The sequence below is a fragment of the Mesocricetus auratus genome, unplaced genomic scaffold (assembly GCF_017639785.1).
Source record: "Mesocricetus auratus isolate SY011 unplaced genomic scaffold, BCM_Maur_2.0 Super-Scaffold_100019, whole genome shotgun sequence".
Taxonomy (NCBI): Eukaryota; Metazoa; Chordata; class Mammalia; order Rodentia; family Cricetidae; genus Mesocricetus; species Mesocricetus auratus.
Genome location: NW_024429200.1, coordinates 143880 through 161629, shown reverse-complemented (window position 1 = coordinate 161629; position 17750 = coordinate 143880). Strand labels below are relative to the sequence as shown.

Genomic DNA, 17750 nt, shown 5'->3' with positions numbered 1-17750 from the left:
AAAGAAGAGGAAACCTACACCCTCTAGACTGTGTCAAACATGCTAAGAGTATGCTGAGGTATTCATCTCTAGAGTACAATTCATGTCTAAAGAGTTCTTTTGAAATGACAGATAACTGTGAATGTGTACACTATTGATGCTTTCACATTTTTACATATTTTGGATTGATCAATTCAGTGTAGTTAGGATATTTGGTGTTCAATCCTCTAATATTTGTGTTATGGAAATAAAGCATATTCATCAGTTACTTTTAATTATATTTCAGTTATGTGGTCACTGTCAGCATGCTAAGAAAACATCATAATGTATCTGCCATAATTTTGTCTTTACATAAAATGATTTCTTCTGGTCTAGATCTATGATCCCAACCACAGTCGGTATGAAGTCCCAGTGCCTCTGGACATCCCCAGTTCTCCATCCAGCACCCCTGATGGCCGTCTCTATGAGGTCCTCATCAAGGAGAATCCATTTGGGATTGAAATTCGCAGGAAGAGTACAGGCACTGTGATGTAAGTGGGTCCTGGTCTGACTCAGGGCTGCTGCTTTCCTAAACATTCCTCACCAGGTCATTGTCCTGGAAGACACCTGGCTCAAGTCATCAGATGCCCCTGTTGAGATCCATGATGTATTAGTTACCTTCTATGACTGTGGTAAAAAGCGTGACCAAGAGCACTTATAGAAGAGTTTTTTAACTTTATGGCTTCTAATTCCATGATGGTGAAGTGGATGCAGGCTGCAGACAGCAGGGACACCTCAGAGCTCACATCTTCAACTGCAAACAGGAAGCAGAGAGAAACTGGGAGTGTTGTGAGCCTTTGTACTCCAAAGCCTATCCCCGGTGACATACTTCCTCCACTAAGCCACCCCTCCCAATAGACCCCAAATAGTGACCAAATGGGGACCAAGTATTGAAATACCTGGGACTAGGAGGAACATCTCATCTAACCACACATGAGGAAGTGCTTTCTGTTCTTAGAGGGAAATATTAATACTCTGAGAGCGATTACTAAGGCAGTTGCAGAGTTGTGTAAATTATTGAAAAAATATTTGCTGAATTCCTTCTGTATAGTAGGTTATCTTCTGGCACTGTGATCATAGACAGGTGCTGTTTCTTCCATTAAGCAAAGTTACATCATACTATGTAGAGGGATTTGATATAGCAAAAACTGCTATGCTGGAAAAGCCAGGGAAATCAGGTTATTTGCTGACTTGGAGACCATGATCTGAGTTTGTGTCTCTGAGAAAGAGATACAAAATTTGTGATAGAAATGGCATGCCCTGAGCCAGAGGAAATTTATCAGTTACATCAGAGCGATTCCCCTGAGGGTGGATGTGGGAGACGAAGGAGGTATGTTAGGTGTGACTTAGAACAGGATCAGCCCTGGAGGGTCCTCGGATGCTCTCAGGAGAGATGAGGGAGCATGTGAGCAGCAGTGTGAGACGGTGGGAGACGCTACATGTAGGAAGTGAAGACTCAGGGTCCAAGAGCAGAAGACAGGGTGAGTTTGGAGTGGAAAGTTGAAAAAAATGATTGAATTTGTTACTGTGGACAACAGGAAAGAGAAGCAATGACACAGTCTAAGAGACTTATTAGTGACTTGGGATTTCAGCAGGGCTAACTGTGCCTATTTTAATTAACTGGACTTGCATGTCTGATTTGGAGAGCCTCTAGAAAAGATGGTGTGTGAAAATGGAGGGTCTGCTGTCCTCACGAGGCAGCTGCTGTAAATCACTAGGACGCTGATTTTCTGTTGTGAATGTCCCTCCTCCACCTGCAGCTGGGACTCTCAGCTCCTTGGCTTCACCTTCAATGACATGTTCATCCGCATCTCCACCCGCCTGCCCTCCTCATACATCTACGGCTTCGGGGAAACTGAGCACACGAGCTACAGGAGAGACTTGAACTGGCACACGTGGGGCATGTTCTCAAGGGACGAGCCCCCGGGGGTAAGGACAGGGTGTGTGGTCTGTGTTCTGTCCCCTCCGGCCACACATGTGTCTTCTGCTTCTTCTTGGCAGACTCCGTGTGATTGTTGACTTCTACTGCTAGGCAGATGGACATGTTTTCAATCTCCCTTTCCTCTCCTGTTGTTACCAGGAGAATCTTGACTCAGTGTAGCCATCAAGTTCCTGTTGAGCTTCTTCCCATGCACACAGTCTCCTAACCTCTCTTCCCTCTTCCCCTCAGTACAAGAAGAATTCCTACGGTGTCCACCCTTACTACATGGGGCTAGAGGAGGATGGCAATGCCCATGGAGTCCTTCTGCTGAACAGCAACGCCATGGGTAGGATGAACCTGTGCCCCTTATTGTATGCTAATCACTCTGGAATGGCTTTAGAATATACTTGAGTTAGCTGCCACTATTCTGGATTTGTTTTCCCTTTCATTGACTCTTTATGTATATCTTAGTTATATATAATTACCCAACTTTCATTTGCAAAGTAGCCAGTGAGAGTTTTCATTTTTTTTCTTCAATTCTATATGCACCTACTCCAGAATACCAGCTGTTGGTATCTTAGCATTAAAGAGAGAGAGCAAGTGGGGATTCCAGGGTTAATATTCTCAACATGAAGGGTCTCAGCATGATGACATTCTCTTACATTTTCAGATGTGACATTCCAGCCCCTGCCTGCAGTAACATACAGAACCACAGGGGGCATTCTGGACTTCTATGTGTTCTTGGGCCCAACTCCAGAGCTTGTCACTCAGCAATACACAGAGGTAGGAAGGAATGCATTTATGAAATGTGGTGTGTGTGTGTGTGTGTGTGTGTGTGTGTGTGTGTGTGTGTGTACATGCACTCATAATGTATTAAACTCCTACTATACAGGATTGCCATATACTGTAACTCATATGGTACCTGAATTTGATGGTCTTTCTCAGGAGAAGTCATAATATGTAATATGAGAGAGTGGATATGTACTAGAGATAAATAAAAGACCCAGAGACTGATTTTGGGGTTCAAACTTCAAGCTGAATATCAGAAGAGCAAGGCAACTGGCCACTAGCTTCCTACCTCTACCTCTGGCTGAATGGGCTGATCCTGTCTCCATAAGCTCTCACCAAGCCTCAGACTGTAATCCTTCAGCATGGCTGGAGAATGAATTCTTCTCTGAGACCTTGCTTCTGTTTTACACACTTCCCTAATGTTGGGATTAAAGGTGTGAGCTATAATTCTCTTTTAGACCGATTCATTCTTCTGTAGATCTGGGTGGCTTTGGACTCCCAGAAATCTTTATCCTTCTTAATCTTGAATCCTGGGATTAAAGGTGTGTACCACTATCTCCTAGCTTCTGGCTGCTGGGATTAAAGATGTGTACCACCACTGCCCGATCTCTATAATTTGAGGCTGACTTTGCCTTCCTGAATCCTCACTTAAGCTTTAGTACATCATAAAAAAATATCACTACATGGCTATATTCCTATAACTATTAAATCATGTTTTCTCCACGCACTGCAGTGTATCAAGTATGTGTGGTAACTACCGGTGAGGCTAGTGTGATGGGGCTGTGATATAGAGATCTCGATGATGTGGTGAGGGATGGTGGTAACAAATGTATTAATAGTACTATTTGTGAAAGTGATTGTCAGGATGTTGATAGTTGTGGTGATAATGGTAGAGAGGAAGATAGGACATGAGGTGATCATGAAAGCGACTGTAGTGGAGTTGATATTGGGAGCTGAGAGAGTAAGGTCATGATGGTGATGGTGGTGGTAGATATGATAGTTTGGGGAGTACTAGTGTGGGTGACGATGATTATGTCTGTGGTGGCAATGGGAGTTATCATGATGGCAAATACTGCATCATGACATTGTCACGGTGGTTACATTGTGGTGGCTGAGACAATGACTGTGCTTGTGGTGGTGGTGGTGGGAGTCATGGTCATGGCGAATAATAACATTGCTGGTGACATTAACAAGCGCGTGTGAGGTATCTACTGTGTGTATTACTTAGTTAGTGCATATAGGAGGGCGCCACACATAAGTTACTGAGTCAAACGCAAGAGATAGCGCTTACTCTCTAGCTGAGTTACCGGTGAAGAAACAAGAATGGAATATCGCATATCTGCCCAAGGTCACACAATCAGCAAGACTGTACTCTAAGTTAGTTATTTCCCCTTTTGTTGTGTGTTTTAGCGTCTCAATTTTATTTCTAGACATCTGAATAAAACAGGTTTTCCAGAATTCTTGGAAAGTGTTCTCTGAGAAGCTGTAGGTTTACACACCGCTCTACTCAGTCTCTAGGTTTGAATTTGATGTCTAATTTGGGTAAAATATTCTGACTTCACATCTAACTTCCAAACAGCTTTTCCTCTAACATAACAATACTTTCTCTTTTCTAGTTGATTGGTCGGCCAGTGATGGTACCTTACTGGTCACTGGGATTCCAGCTGTGTCGCTATGGATACGAGAATGATACTGAGATCTCCAGCTTGTATGATGACATGGTGGCTAAGCAGATCCCCTATGTACGTACATCAGTGGAGGATTTGTTTGTCAGATTTAAGTGTGGTTTTAAAATGATACTCTGTGCTGTCTCATGTCATGTCACACTGAGCTAGACCATCCATAGTGATTCGGGGGAGACCACTGCCCTCATGACAGTGATGGCTTAGACTAACAAAGAGGAGCTAAGCCTGGTTCCTGAGTGCCGTCTCCTGCACCAGGCTTTTCTCTGCTTCTTGGCTGACTTCAAGTTATTTAACTATAGTGTCCTTACTGACATGCTCATGGAACACCACGCCAATACTAGTTTTGCTTAATTAAGTAAACTTTGTCCAAACTCAGTGAACCTGTCCCATAGAACAATTGCTTTCTTGGGCCTGGTATAGCACAATATATGCTCCCTGACCTCTGAGTTTCTCCTTGACTCCATGTGGGAATCCTGTATTGCATTTGTAGTGGAATCATGTACAGAAACAGCCATATTCACTCAAAACCAGAGGTCCAACAATCAGAAATCATGTTGTGACCATTTGTGTTTGTCTTGTACTTATTGTTCTGTGTTGCATTAGTGCAAAGCACTTCCTGTAACACGGTGGTTCTCAATTTGTGGGTTTTGACCTTTTTTGGGGTGTCAAATGACCCTCTCATAAGAGTCACCGAAGGTCATTGGACTACACATATATTTACATTATGACCCATTACAGTGGCAAAAACACAGTTATAAAGTATCAAGGGAAACAGTCTTGGTTGGGGGTCACCACATCATGAGAACTGTGTTAAGGGTCCCAGCATTAGGAAGGGTGAGGACCACTGTTGAAACAGAGCATCTCACTGGGAGTGCTGCATTTGGCCATCTCCCACACTGGTCCTCTACAGGGAGGACTGTTGTGGTTTTCATCTTTTATAGGTGACCTACGATCTGTATCATATTAGGACAGAATATTTGACATTATTTTCTATGAGCAAACATCACTGAGTTCAGGACACACTCATAGAGAGATTCTAAGCACTTTTTCCTACAGTGTTGTTATTTTTTTTAAATAGCCTTCAAGATACTCATCTTAAACTTCTTGTTGATGTTGACATAATTTTTTCCTGTTTCTGAGTGAAATTTTAAACAATCAGCCCAAGATCCATGGCTACAATGTGTCATAAGCAGCGGTTTAAATGCTGCGTACAGGTGTGGTAACTGCTGGAGTCTGAGCTTCCACCCAGCAGCCACACTTTCCTGTGTCTTCCCAGGACGTGCAGTACTCAGACATCGACTACATGGAGAGGCAGCTGGACTTCACCCTCAGCCCCAAGTTCTCTGGGCTTCCAAAACTGATCGATCGCATGAAGAACGACGGGATGCGAGTCATCCTCATCCTGGTTAGTCCTTGTGTGAATGTGTAGGCTGCACTTGGGACAGTGGGTGGGCTTGTGTGGGGATTGCCCTAGAATATCTGCCCTTTCCAGTTCCTAGAGGGAAAGAAAAATGTAATTAATATAAGTGTATTTCTTGGGAATCACGGACTCTCTATAATGCAAATTGCAATTGGGGACTTCATTTTTTCTACTCCACCTTCTTTGTCATCCTTTATCTTAATTTTCCACCTCCTTGTGCTCTGATTTAAGGACCCAGCTATTTCTGGCAATGAGACGGAGCCCTATCCTGCCTTTGACCAGGGTCTGGAGAATGATGTCTTCATCAAGTACCCTGATGATGGAGGCATTGTCTGGGGAAAGGTATGAGCTGGGTGTTGATCCACGAATCCTCATCCTGGGCTAGAGCCACTGTTAGTGCTCTTCAGGATTGTAGATTTTGTGCCTGTTACGTTTGATTTCTAAAGTTGTGCCTTTCTTTTAATTTTGTTTTCCGCAAATATCTGCTGAAATGCTTATGAGCTTTCTGGAATCCAATTCCCCTTAAGTCAATCCTACCTTGCAACTATTCGTCCTAGATCCTTTGCTTTTAGTTTCCTAAGAAATTATTTGTATGAAAACTTGTTCAGGGCATTGCTGTAAAATATTTTCTCTCCACAGGTCTGGCCTGATTACCCTGGTATTGTGGTGAACAGCTCTCTAGACTGGGACAGTCAAGTGAAGGTAAAAATCCCTTTGTGGATGTTGGGTGTTTGCCAGGAAGAGACAGTCATGTCTAGGGAACTATATGTGTCTACTGTTATGAAAGACGCACTGAGGCAGTCTGTTGATTTTTCTATATACACCTTTGAGCAGGTTTCACATGGCTTGGAGGTTGCCTTCCTCGAACTTCAATATGTGCGGGATCTCTAACTTCCTTAACAATGATCATAATTCAGGGACTGGAATTGCATCTGTTTGTGCAGGAGGAAGTGTAAGATAGTCCTAGTGTACCAGACATGTGCAGTGGTTAAGCTGATGATTAAGCTGTCGTATTCATGTTTCACACAGTACAGCTCAGAGCTAGAAAGTCTGTCAGATTCAAAGATTTATCGGGTAAATCATCATTCTGGACACAAGCATCGAAGTTTTAAATTTAGGTTTTAACCACACAGAGCCCACGATCCCCCTGACCAGTCCATTCCAAACAGTGCAGTGGTTTCCAAATGCTGGGAATTTGTATTATTTGTTCTTTTCAATCTTTAAGTATTTTTCTAATAGTTCAAGAATGTCATATTGCATAGGCTGTCACTCTGCACAACTGTGGAGATAGAAGAATTCGTTAAGTGCTTAGTAAGCGCCTGCTTCCTGTACACTATATTCATTTACAATAAATGGATTTTGTTTTCACTTGACAGGAATACCGAGCTTATGTCGCCTTCCCAGACTTTTTCCGTGATTCAACTGTCACGTGGTGGAAGAAGGAGATTCAAGAACTCCACACAAACCCGCGGGATTCAGCAAAGAGCTTGAAGTTTGATGGCCTGTGGATCGTAAGTGTGCATGGATGTGTCTGTGTACTTGTGTGTGTATGTGTTGTTTTGAGCTTGTAGATCCATAACATTGGGCAAGGTGATAATAATAACCAGAAAGAGTTCTGATAGCCAAGTTCAGGTCGTCCCATCAAAGTTAGCATTGTCCCGCCTGAAGTTCCTTCTGTAAAACCTCCACAACAGTTAGTGGGAAATCCTTAGAGTACTGTTTGTCTTAGGGGAAAAATGAAGTCATCTGGCCTGTCATGTTGAGGGTAGGTGTTCTTTCTAGCCCTTGCTTTCCCTGTAGTTCATCATCCTTTTTGGGCAGCATTGATAGAGGTGCAAGATACTGAATGTGTGACTATTTCTTTATTTCTGAATTGAAAGAATTTATGTATCTTTAAAAATTAGCCATAATCTCACTATTTGTAGGATATGAACGAACCTTCCAGCTTTGTGAATGGGGCAGTTTCAGGCTGCAGCAATGATACTCTCAACCGTCCTCCCTACATGCCACGTAAGGACCATGGGATCTCTTCACTTGTTTCTCAGTGTCTGGAAGAAAGATGAGCCTAGCATCCTGGGATTACTCTGATCACCAAGGGCACCCTTCCCACATAAGTTTGGTTTAATGTGGCCTAAGTCGAAAGCACCTCATATTATCCAACTGGAGATATAAGAAAATTTCTTGAATTTGTTCAGACTGTGATAATGCCTCTGTGGTCTTATAACTTACAGAATTTCTTTTTCAACCAATATGTACAATGAAGTGACCTCCCCACTCCGTGGAGCTGGAGGATTTTGGAGTGATACACATTTATAGCTTAGCTCCATATACTATGCATTTTCTGAATTGTGTGACCCCCCAGAGATATTACCAAATCTAAGTTTCCTAAAGTGTGAGAGGCAGACAACACTGTCCACTCACAGAAATATGATAAAAAGATACGAAATAACTTGTGCATTAAAAACTAAAAACTTTTGGGGCTGGAAGGATGCATCAGCAGTTAAGAGTGAAAATGTTATACTAACACAGGACTCATGTCAGGAGGCTCAAACTCACTGAGAACTGCAGCTTCAGAGTATTAGATGCCTCCTTCTGGTGGCTTCAGGCAACCCCTCTCTCTTATACACACACACACACACACACACACACACACACACACACACACACACAGACAGAGAGAGAGAGAGAGAGAGAGAGAGAGAGAGAGACAAATCTTTTAAAGAAGCTTAGTGCATTCTTGACGACCTGTATTCCTCCCACCCCTCCATTCTCTTTAGTGAATTTGATGCTGCAAACGCCTACAGTCACCTTACTACTCAGAGAAGACTCTTGTTCTTCTGCTCCTGGGAGTAGAGTGGGATCATGGCCGAGGATGCTAGTCTTGATATCTTCTAAAAAGTGGTCAAGAATTAAGAGTCAAGGCTGATCCTCACTGATGTTGCATCTTTCCCTCAGATTTGGCAGCCAGGGACAGGGGCCTGAGCAGCAAGACTCTGTGCATGGAGAGTGAGCAGATCCTTCCAGACAGCTCCCGGGTGCGGCACTATGATGTGCACAACCTGTATGGGTGGTCCCAGACCAGACCCACCTACGAGTGAGTGACCCCTCCCTTCTCCTGTTGGTGGCACTCCTGTGATGGGTTTTGTAGCTTCTCTACTTTTGCATTCATTTTCCCATCCCCAGGGGTAAGTATAGTGTAATTGTAATAACCAAGTAACAATTGTTATTTGATAAGCAGTCTCTCCGTAATCAAGGTGTCAGCCCTGTGAGGAAGTCAGCAGTCTTCTTGAGCATACCCACAGGCACCCTACATGTCATTGTGCAGCGTAGTCAACCCTATGGCGTCATGGGTTCCAAGAGGACAGGGGTAACCGAGGGCTGGGCACCTCATTCCTTTGAGTTGAAAATGAGCCATCTCTTTAGGGGATTGTTTTTCTTTAGCTACTCATGTTGGGTAATCAGTTGGCATTTTGTTGAAGTAGGTATCATACTAACAATGTGAGCGAAAAGAAAAATAATACTCAAATTTAGAAAGTCAAGCATGGGTTAAGTAAATAAACAAAACAAAACAAAAACACAGCCAGATCATGTGACTACTTACTATTTGGGAACAGGTCAATGAATTGTCACATGTTGAGATACTTTGGAAAGAACTGTGTAAAGGCCTTGCTGCCATTTTTTCCCCATTAACCAACCAGACCTCCTCTAAAGGGTCATTTCTGTATTCCTTCTAGCAAGAAAGATTTTGTCACAATGTTCCAAGAGTATGGTCCTGGGAAGAAAACGCTATTGACTTCCTTCCACTGCTCTGCCTTTAACTTTTCTCCTTGTTTCCCCAACCAGAGCTGTTGAGGAGGTGACAGGAGAGAGAGGGATCATCATCACGCGCTCCACGTTCCCCTCTTCTGGACGCTGGGCAGGACACTGGCTGGGAGACAACACGGCTGCCTGGGACCAGCTGGGGAAATCCATCATTGGTGTGTGGTTGTGCCCAGGGGCCTCTGCTGGCTCTGGGTGGAGTAGGATCTTTTGTGAAGGGGGAGGAGGAGGAGGAGGAGGAAGAGAAGGAGGAGGAGCAGGAGGAGCAGGAGGAGGAGGAGGAAGAGGTAGAGGTAGAGGCAGAGAATGAGTGCCTGTCCTCACCCTGCTGCATCTCTCCTTGCAGGCATGATGGAGTTCAGTCTCTTTGGCATCTCCTATGTAAGTGCTCTTGCGTGGTCCTCCTCCCTAGGAAGGTGTCAGCATCTCTCAGAAAGCACCAAGAGCTCACTGGTTCCTTGTTGTTTCAGACCGGGTCAGACATCTGTGGGTTCTTTCAAGATGCTGAGTATGAGATGTGCCTTCGCTGGATGCAGCTGGGAGCCTTTTACCCCTTCTCCAGGAACCACAACACCATTGGGACCAGGGTAGGATCTCAGCTTCCTCATCTATATTATGTCACTGGAAATGCCACCTCAGTGTCTGAGGGCAATCCTGCTGCCTGTGTTCCCTGGGAGACATTAATCTTCATCGTATAAACTATAATCTTCTTTGTTATTTTGATGGCTATGCTTAGTGACCATTTTCCATTATATCTCATGAAGAATGCCTTGCAATTTTTTTCTGGTAGAAATTTGTTGATATTTACCATTCCATTAAGAATATTCTAGGAGTCCTATTCATCCTATTCATCATTTTCTAAAGTTTACGTTAGATGTGTGACATGCGGTTCAAATAGGCTTGTGATGACCTTCTCGAAGTCCTTAGTTGTCTCTGGTGGACTTTGAACACTTTTCTTCTGCTGCTTTAGAGACAAGACCCTGTGTCCTGGGATAAAGACTTTGAGGACATTTCCAGAAGTGTGCTAGAGACCAGATACACCCTGTTGCCGTATCTCTACACCTTGATGTACAAGGCCCACGTGGAGGGCAGCACAGTGGTGCGACCTCTCCTCCACGAGTGAGTGTCCAGCTGGATTTGTGTTGAGCAATGGGCAATGAATTTAACCTGTGAGGTGGGGTTGATGGAACATTTCTTCTACTCTGAGAGTGTGACTCTCTTTCGCCAATATTGTCCCTGTCTGACCCATACCTCATCAATCTTTCTGTGCTCTGCTTGCCACAAGTCTTGAATGAAAGTCCACCTACTGAATATGAAAAAAAAATAATCAGAAAAGATCCAACATTCCATAGCGTTATTTTTCTTCATGTGGCCTCTCCTCTTTTTTCAAATTTTATTTCTATAATTCTAGGCCATCATTTGTTTCAGGTCACCTCCATGAGCATTCCATTAAATTTAAGAACAAAAAGCATGTTTGCGTTTAGATGTGCAATGATAAAGATTGTCCGCATTCACATTTCCGGACAGTCCTGAAGGTTTGAAAGCATGACACATAAGCTGATGTGGGGAGTTGAATCTCCTCTAGCCTGTGCAGAGAGTACAGGAGGCAGGGGACAATAGGATCTCTAATATGTGTCTTAGCTCAAGCATTTCTTCAGGGCATTAAACCAAAATCTTCTAAGGGTCTGATGGTGACAGCTTCAATTCCCTTTTCAGATTTGTGTCTGACAATGTGACCTGGAGTATAGACAAACAGTTCCTGCTGGGTCCAGCCTTCCTGATCAGCCCTGTGCTGGAGCCTGTGAGTATGGAGACCTCGGAGAATTGGAGGACCCCAAATGCTAGGCTGAGGGAATATGGAGAAGGAAGTCTGGTGCGAGCTAGATCTGGAGACCAAGTGTTTTCTTCTGCGTTTTGTCTCGTGTGATTCCTCAGCACAGGATCCTGTGTCTTGGATTTTGCTCAGTAATTCCAGTTCACAGAACAGTCAAGGCGAACATAGTTTCCTGGTTTATTAAGATGAAATGTGTAGGATCAGGCGTGGGAAGTAGTGTAAAGATTCCAGTTCACAGAACAGTCAAGGCGAACATAATTTCCTGGTTTATTAAGATGAAATGTGTAGGATCAGGCGTGGGAAGTAGTGTAAAGATTCCAGTTCACAGAATAGTCAAGGCGAACATAGTTTCCTGGTTTATTAAGATGAAATGTGTAGGATCAGGCGTGGGAAGTAGTGTAAAGATTCTTTATGGCCTCTGTCACTTTCAACTGAAATGTTCAGAACTGCTTTCAGCAATGTGTCACCTTCTGGCTGGTGGCTGGCCCTTTGCTTCCTTCTATATGTGGTTACCCATGCAGCAAGAGACATTTTGGTACTTCTGCGCCCAGATGAGCATTTAACTAAACAGAGAAGCTAATTAAATACTTTTGAATACTTCAAATACTTTTTAATCTGGGGACATTTTTTCATGCTCAATGCCTAACCTTGGGTATGTGTCTTTAGAGAAAGGATGGGTAAGGCTTGAAACAGGAGATTGTCATTTCTTTGATGTCTTGTTCTCCAAACGGCCTTAATGAAGGTACTTGTTTTTGTTAGGCAGCTTCCACTCTTGGAAACCTGGGAAGAAAACAGGGTTTCTCAGTATTGGTGATCTTTGGGAAGTTGAGGCACATGTATCCAAATCCAGCTCTATTCTTTTATCAAAGGGTTCATTGCAGGTTGCTTACTCTGCCTCTGAATGCAGTACCCACACCGAGTCTCTGTTTAATTCCAGAATGCTCGAAATGTCAGTGCATATTTTCCCGCAGCTCTCTGGTATGACTACTACACGGTAAGTTTGCTAAATGTTCATACAAGCTGGCAGTGTTAGAGTTCAACATCTCTGAGTGTGGCAGACTCAGCAGAAAGCAGACCAAAGGCTGATGCTGGAAATCACCTGCTGTGGTCTAGCATGAGTCACTCAATCCTTGTAAGCCGTCTCCTCACTTCCTGTTTGGATCAGACAAGTGCCGTCACCCTTTTAGAGAAGTGCTGTGAAGCAACATGCAATCCCGCAGTCTGGTGCCTGGTGTGTGTGAGCATGTCTATCTTCATGTCAGCGTCAGCCTTATGGTGAAGACACTAACACGCTCTCTTTCTGATATCAGAAAGCACTTACGAGAGTTATGTTAGATCTCATTTCTGACTATGTGAGTGTGCCCTCACGGAGACCCTTTCCCCTCTGTATTTAAGTGTCTGCTGTCTCTGCATGAATGCTAAAGAATTGTTCCATGTGATCAGCTAAGATACATGAGACAGTGTTGTTGATGAAAAGCAAAGATTTTACTCCAAAAAGAATGTGAAGTCATTTATTCAGGGCTGAGTATGAGTGACTATGGCCTGGGATCAGGGACTCGAGTTGCCCCAAATGACGTGCTGCACTGTGGAAGCAGATACATGAACATTTTGTAGTCACATAGCAACAGAAAGTCATAAGTTAATAGAGCTAGAAATTGTGATTCTAGTGCTGGAGAGGCAGAGAAAGAGGATCCAGCCAGTGTAGCAAATCAGCAGCTCCAGGTTTAGTAAGAGACCTTGTCTCAAAAACCAACCAACAAATAAATAATGTGGAGAGAATGATGATAAGAGCCAGCTGGCCTATGCATGTTTGAGATTGAGGGCACGCACGCATGTGCGTGCACACGCACACACACTCACACACACACACACACACTAATGCACATGTCCACACTTCATATATAGCAATGTTTCTCAACCTGTGAATTGTGATCCCTTTGGGGCCAGATGACCCTATTCACAGGGGTCTCATATCAGATATCCTGCCTATCAGATAATTACACTGTGACTCACAACAGTAGCAAAATCACAGTTACGAAGTAGCAACGAAAATAATTTTATATTTTGGGGGTCACCACAACATGAGGAACTGTGTTAAAAGGTTGCAGCGTTCGGAATGTTGAGAACTGCTGACATACAGCCATGTACACATGTACACACCTATGAACACATACATATAATACAGACAAACAGACACACACACACACTAATGCACATGTCCACATTCATATACACACTCACTATAGGATAATGTCACAGAAAAGAACTTTTTAACCTCATTGTTAATAGTGCCCGCATTGACTGACATACGTTAGAGCTGAAAGGAGGAGTGGGCACAGGCACCCGTTCATAACTCAGAAATTATCTTCAATTGACAACTGTTTTCAAATGGAAAGGAAAACAAATTACTCTCAAGAGTAGGTTGCATGCCCTGCAATAGATGGCCAACAGAAATCAAACTCAACAGCATCTCATAATGTATCAGTTTTTTTTTAATTTTCAAATTTAATTGTGTGTTTGTTTGTGTGTGTGTGCATTATATATATATATATATATATATATATATATATAATCTCTATATATGTTTTACCATACAGATTTAGGGTATATATTATGACTTCTGGTTTTTGTGCTTTTATGGGATTCCTGGTTGTTTGAACAAGTGTGACTCTTCATCTACAGCTGTTTCTTGTGCCTTTTCTTGGGTTCTTCCTTCTGTGTGTTTTGTCTTATTCCAGTTTTTTTTGCTTTATCTTATTATATTATATTATTATCTTTTATATGATTGTTTTTCTAATGATGGACATAAAGGTAGTAGATATGGATAGGAGGGGAGGTAGGGAGGAACTGGGAGGCATAGAGAGAGGAGAAACCATAATCAGAATATATTGTGTGGAAATAAATCTATTTTCAATAAAAGAAAAAACGCAAAGAGGTTTCTGCATTATGAAGCCCTGCCGTGACTGAGAAAATGTGAATGGATTTTAGGTTATGACTCCGATGAGTGAGCATCTTTCACACGATGCCCCGCAAAGGTGTTAAATGTAAGACAGGAAAATCAGTTCAAGACAATGATATGTAAATAAGTCTGCTCATACCAATCTTTTAGATATCAAAGGAGTCAGGAACTTGGCGGGGTGGGAGTAAGGACAGCACATCCACAGTCAACAAGAAATAAACGCAGATATTGCCCAGTGTCGTCTCGAAGTACTCTGTACCTTAGCAGTAGGTTGTAGGGCGAGGGTGTTTGGGGTTTATAACGAGATCCTACCAAGGGCGGGGACTCTCATGGAGACTCAGAGAAGCACAACCAGGCTGATGTAGTAGCAGGTGAGTGAACGGGTGTGAAAGCAGGTGTGTGACACATGGTGATGACGTAGCAGCGGGCTTAGGGAGGCGGGTGGGATGTGCTGCTCAGGGACGGGTGTGTGCATTTCCTCATCATTTCCCTTCCTTTTGACGCCAGGGTGCAGCTCTCAATTCAACAGGAGAATGGACGACCTTAGAGGCCCCTCTTGAGCACATCAATCTTCATGTCCGCGGGGGCTACATCCTGCCCTGGCAACGTCCTGCCCTCAACACTCACTTAAGGTGAGCAAGGAGCACACACTTCTGCTTCAATTATCAATAATTGAGCAGGTTCTTTTCTTTTTAATTCATAATTAGATTTTAGCAACACAAACTCAAGTCTCACCCACTGTTCCCAAGCCACTGACTTTTTCTCATCTTTCTTTGCACAATTATAATTCTGTCTCTACAGAAGAGGTACTTGTTGGCATCCTTAGATGCTTCAAAGTTTAGCGCTAGTAGGTTTCAATAGACAGGAACTCCTTAGGAGTCTCGAAACTTGCCCCCCCCCCATTTTTGAGCCTCCCTAATTTTCTTATTTTTTCAACTTACAAACTTTTATGAAAACATGACTAAATCTAATCACTGCTTTCCCTCCTGTCCCCCCTCTCCATGTCAAATAATTCCAATTTCAGGTCACTTTGTATACTGATACCAAATTTCTTCTTCAAAAACTAAAATCTTGTTGCTCCCTAGGTTGACGTCTGAACCCCTTCAAGAATAGGATGTTCATAGTCTATCAAAACGAGATTCCAAGTTGACTATGGCGCCTCTATCTTTTTTAGTGTGTTAATAGTAGAGCTGGCTTTCAATGCCCCAAAGATGCGATTCCTCCAATATAGTCAATTGCTTTGCTGCACTCGAGCTTGTGCTTCTATTACACGTGGCCTAACAACCAGGGTGTGGAACGTGCTAGCTAGGCAAGTGCTTTGCCACTGTGTGATCTCAGCATGTCCCCAGTCCATTCGCCTCCATTTGTCTAATTACACATTCTTTATCATTGACACATACAGATTGTAACTTAATTCAAATCACTGCGATTCTTTCCCCAGAGTAGCACATCTAAAATGTCCTGAATCATAGCACCGTTGTCTAGGATTTCTTCCTCTCTAATAACCTATATAGAGACTAGAGTGATAATTTTAACTATGGCAGCAATTTAGAAGTTCTAAGACGTACATGCTTGCACCCTTCATAGATGTTTATAATACTTTATCTTGTAAAATTATTATTTGGAGGAAGGCACTTATGATATTCTTCCTCTGTTCCTAAAGCAAAAGAGTCATGTGTGACTGACTAGTATCTTTCTCAGTAGAAATTAGTTGCAAATGTTTGGCAAAATTCTTTGAGCCCTAAGGATTTGTGCCTTGTGTAACTCTTGTTCCCCACAGCCGGAAGAACCCTCTTGGTCTTCTCATTGCCCTGGATGGGAACAAAGAAGCCAGAGGAGAGCTGTTCTGGGATGATGGGAAGTCAAAGGGTGAGTGTGCTAGGAGGGGGTGTGGCCACCGTAGACCTGCGTGTCTCTGTCCCTTCACCCCTGCTGCCCGCTCTGCTGTGAGCGAAATATCACCAAGCATCCTAGAGCATCCTCCCAGGGAAACCATATGCTTCTGGATGGACTGGTCAGAGGCCATGATAGATGAAGGGGCAACACTTTTTCCCCAACACCCTCTCAATTCTCCTGTTGGCTAGAGTCTCATTTTTATTAACAGACACTCAAGGGACACAATTTTATGACTGGTGCTTTAATTTGTCTGCTCTGAAATATGTATCACCCCCCAAACCCAAATGTTGGTGATATGGAAACCATACTCATGCCAGTATGAGGCATTGAACACACATACTCCTAGTGTCTATACATCAAGCTGTGCTTTAGGACACACCAGTTACTGTGAAGTAGTCTTGTGGCCCTAGCTTAGGAAATAGATTCCTATGGAACCCCTGCCTTGAAAAGATTTGGGGAGATTTTTGCAGGGTTATGGTCATGAGGAGAAAACGAAGCAATGGCTTGGACTTGCGTACATAGTTCATTCATAATTTTGTCATTCTCAAGATACAGTTTTAGGCATCTTAGCTTTCTGTAAAAATAATAAATTGATCAAGTTTGACCATATCCAAGGTCTTCAACGTATCATTTCCTGATTACCACCAATATGATCAACAATGAAGACATCCATTCTCAGCCGTACTATACATTATGCTGTTACAACTCAACGTCTCTGACCATTAAGCAACTTCCCTACTCCTCTGCCCCTAGGCAACTGCGTTCCACGCACTGCTTTTTAAAAATGTGGTGGATAATTACTTCTCTTAGTGTCCTCCATGTTCATTGTGGCATTATTGCCACCAGAGAAGATATACAAGCAGCCCGTGTGCACTGACGGATAAATGAAGAGGTGGTGTTACTAGATTTAGTGGAATGTTAATCTGTCATAAAAGACTTATGCCTTTGATTTTCAAAATGAACTGTCAGCTTTAAGGAGAGGAGATAAATGTGGCCCTCTGCAGTGACCAGGCCAATCTGACTCATCTCTCTTTTGTTTTCAGATCTCACAACCAATAATGTTCTGTGTAAATTTTCAGTCACTCAAGTAAGTAGAATATTTTTAGGCATCTGAAGGGTGGACTTTGTCTGACCCTTAGCACCTATTGGCATGTGTTTGTGTGCAACTACATCTTCAGGAATGACTATGGATGAGCACATCCCCATTTATGACTTAATTCCCAGTAATGTCATCATTTGTGCCATCAAAAGGAAGCAATAATATTCATAAATCAAAGCAAGTCATATTTTTCAATACTTGTTTTATAAAGCTGGTGTCTTCATATAGTTATACAAAATGTCTGTCTGCATGTTCTCATTGTTTTTAACCTAAACATGCATTAGAAGAGAAAGCTCAAAGGCTTTAACAG

General features: G+C 42.9%; 1 protein-coding gene across 1 annotated transcript in view; it reads left to right on the top strand.

Moving 5' to 3' along the window:
* The window catches only part of Mgam (maltase-glucoamylase), a 109533-nt gene that overhangs the window by 64531 nt on the left and 27252 nt on the right, over positions 1-17750 (top strand). Inside the window, exons 49-68 of the mRNA XM_040728546.1 lie at positions 355-509; positions 1779-1947; positions 2189-2285; positions 2610-2722; positions 4345-4470; positions 5690-5818; positions 6065-6175; positions 6473-6535; positions 7210-7344; positions 7759-7843; positions 8789-8927; positions 9677-9810; positions 9999-10033; positions 10123-10239; positions 10623-10771; positions 11369-11453; positions 12424-12480; positions 14953-15077; positions 16226-16314; positions 17385-17428. Coding sequence (XP_040584480.1) covers positions 355-509; positions 1779-1947; positions 2189-2285; positions 2610-2722; positions 4345-4470; positions 5690-5818; positions 6065-6175; positions 6473-6535; positions 7210-7344; positions 7759-7843; positions 8789-8927; positions 9677-9810; positions 9999-10033; positions 10123-10239; positions 10623-10771; positions 11369-11453; positions 12424-12480; positions 14953-15077; positions 16226-16314; positions 17385-17428 — 2157 coding nt within the window. The remainder of the gene's footprint in view (positions 1-354; positions 510-1778; positions 1948-2188; positions 2286-2609; positions 2723-4344; positions 4471-5689; positions 5819-6064; positions 6176-6472; positions 6536-7209; positions 7345-7758; positions 7844-8788; positions 8928-9676; positions 9811-9998; positions 10034-10122; positions 10240-10622; positions 10772-11368; positions 11454-12423; positions 12481-14952; positions 15078-16225; positions 16315-17384; positions 17429-17750) is intronic.